The sequence below is a fragment of the Hipposideros armiger genome, unplaced genomic scaffold (assembly GCF_001890085.2).
Source record: "Hipposideros armiger isolate ML-2016 unplaced genomic scaffold, ASM189008v1 scaffold_1816, whole genome shotgun sequence".
Taxonomy (NCBI): domain Eukaryota; kingdom Metazoa; phylum Chordata; class Mammalia; order Chiroptera; family Hipposideridae; genus Hipposideros; species Hipposideros armiger.
In genome coordinates, this window is record NW_017733166.1 from 17,888 (window position 1) to 20,355 (window position 2,468).

The 2,468-nt window shown below is 46.5% G+C and overlaps 1 gene segment (V, D, J or C); it reads right to left on the reverse strand.

Annotated features, from left to right (window-relative positions):
- Window positions 1-1,453: 1,453 nt before the first annotated feature.
- Window positions 1,454-1,999, reverse strand: LOC109378231 (immunoglobulin kappa variable 1D-12-like). The segment is given in 2 exon segments: window positions 1,454-1,764; window positions 1,893-1,999. Coding segments are annotated over 2 exon segments (366 nt in total).
- Between the last annotated feature and the right edge of the window lie 469 nt (window positions 2,000-2,468).

Consider the following 2,468-nt stretch of genomic DNA (forward strand, 5'->3'; position numbering starts at 1 on the left):
CGGAGGCTGAGTGGCTTGTTGGTTTAGTGTTGGCTTGGGAGCCCAAGCTCTGAGCAGCAGGGCCGCTGGTTCGGATCCTACATGGGCCAGTGACGCTGCACCCTCTACAGTTAAGATGGTGAACAATGGCTCGACCTGGAGCTGGCAACAGCATAGGCTGCAGTGGGGCTGCAGTGGGTGGCCATAAACTAAGGTGAGTAACCTGTAGCCATTGTGTGCAGCTGGCAGCTGGCAACTGGCGTGAGCTGGCATGAACAGCCGTGCAATGGCCAACGAACGATCTGCCTTAGCTAGGAAGAGCTCAATGATCACAATACCAAGATGGATCAATGAAGCAACATCCTCCATAACTAGACTGAAGAACAAAAGGACAGCAACTTGTCTGTTCCCTTTACTGAATTCCCCAATGCTGTTTCGTCTCCCAATTCCCCAATAAAATCTTAAAAAAACAAAAAAGAAAGAAAAAGAATCCTGTCAAGTCCGTTCAGTGAAATTCCCCGTCCTTGGTATCTGATCACTCTAGATATTTTATCACATTGTCCTGGCTTCATGAAGAATTTTGTTAGTTGGTCTAACAAAAAACCTCTTTAGCTTTGATTTTTTTTTTAACTTTTATTGCGTATCAGTACATTTTTTCCAGGACCCATCAGCTCCAAGTCGTTGTCATTCAATCTAGTTGTGGAGGGTGCAGCTCGCTGGCCCATGTGCGAATGGAAATGGCAACCTTGTTGTTCAGAACCGCGCTCTAACCAACTGAGCCAGCGGGCTGAACTTGATGTTTTCTCTTAGTAATTTTCCATCTACTGAGNCTTTGCCCTCGATGGTTTCCCATAGAGTTGCTCTGTAAGGGGCCCTCCCTGAGATTTGGAGTCAGAAGAGGCGGTTTCAATACTATCCATCAGTTCCTGCAGGCAGAATGGAGGACTGGGGAATCACTGGTGAGCTGAGAGCATCAGCTCCCTCACTACTGGGCTTCCCGAAAGGTCTGGGGAAAACATGGACAGACAGCCTCTGTCTATTTTCTCTTGTTTCTAGGGGAGCACCAGGGAATTCCACCTTTCCTCTATCTGCTTCCACTGTTATTAATTCTCTAGGCTTTTGAAACAATGTACTTTAGAAATTAATTCCCTATATTAGTAACTCCTGCGTGGAATACCTAGAGTGGATTCCCTTTTGCTTTATGAACTCTGAATGATACTGTAGCCCAGACAGCTCCTGTATTATGATCTCTGTTCTTTATGAAATCAGGAGACACTTTGTATGTGCTACTGAGGCTAAGGAGAGACAAAGAGAGTTAGGGTGTAGAGGAGCCATTTTGGCCACTTCTACCAAAACCTCCAGTCACCATCAAAGAGTGGGTGTATCTGACAAATGCTCTCAGCTGATAGAGGCCTAAGAGGAGCAGCTGGGGTGGCCGATTGTCAGCTGTCTGCTTCGTGGTTTATGTTCAGGCTTATAACACTGTGAGAGGGAAACTCTGATACTGTTTACAGTAATAAGTAGCAAAATCTTCAGGCTGCAGGCTGCTGATGGTGAGAGTGAAATCTGTCCCAGATCCTTGGCCACTGAACCTCGAAGGAACACCGGTTTGCAAACTGGATGCACCATAGATCAGGAGCTTAGGAGCTGTCCCTGGTTTCTGCTGATACCAGGCTAAGTTAGTGCTAATGCTCTGACTGGCCCGGCAAGTGATGGTGACTCTGTCTCCCACTGATGCAGACATGGAGGATGTAGACTGGGTCATCTGGATATCACATCTGGCTCCTGAGAATGGAAACAAGAAAACAAACATCCGCACTCTTAATGATGTTATCAGGTCTCTTAACTACCCTGCAGTCTAAGTGGTACTGACCACACTGGCAGAGTAAATCCCCAAAGTGCTCCTTCCTTACCTGGGAGCCACAGCAGCAGGAGGCTGAGGAGCTGAGTTGGGACCCACATGTCCATGCTCTGTACTGCCTGGGACTGATTCCTGCACAGGGTGTGACCACAGTATTAATGTGTCCAGGGCTGTGGGTTGCACCCCAGTCACATGCAAATAAACAGGGGTTAGGGCAGGCTGGGCACAGCTGCAGGACTGACTGGTCTCAATAACACAGCATAGTCAGAGTCTACCAGGTGCCCAAGGCCAAACAAGGAACACAAATTTGCCTGCAAGAAATGTGTTTCTCTTTGGCATTCCCGAGAATCATTCTACGGTCCTATGAGTACAGTGTTCTTGCTGTGTTCAAGTTTCAGGACATGCTTTCCCTGCTATTTCTCTATCTAAAACTGGGTCTTTTGAGTATGAAAAAGCCCTAGTACTTTCAAAAAATTTTGACAGCTCTTTGCATTGGTACCTGTGCAACCTGTTGAGTACAGGGAGAGTTCCTTTTGGGTTGAATTCTTAAAACATTTGGTATGGTAAATTAACACTATTTCCAGACAGAGATGCACTGAGGTGTAAGAATAAATAACTAATTAAGTGT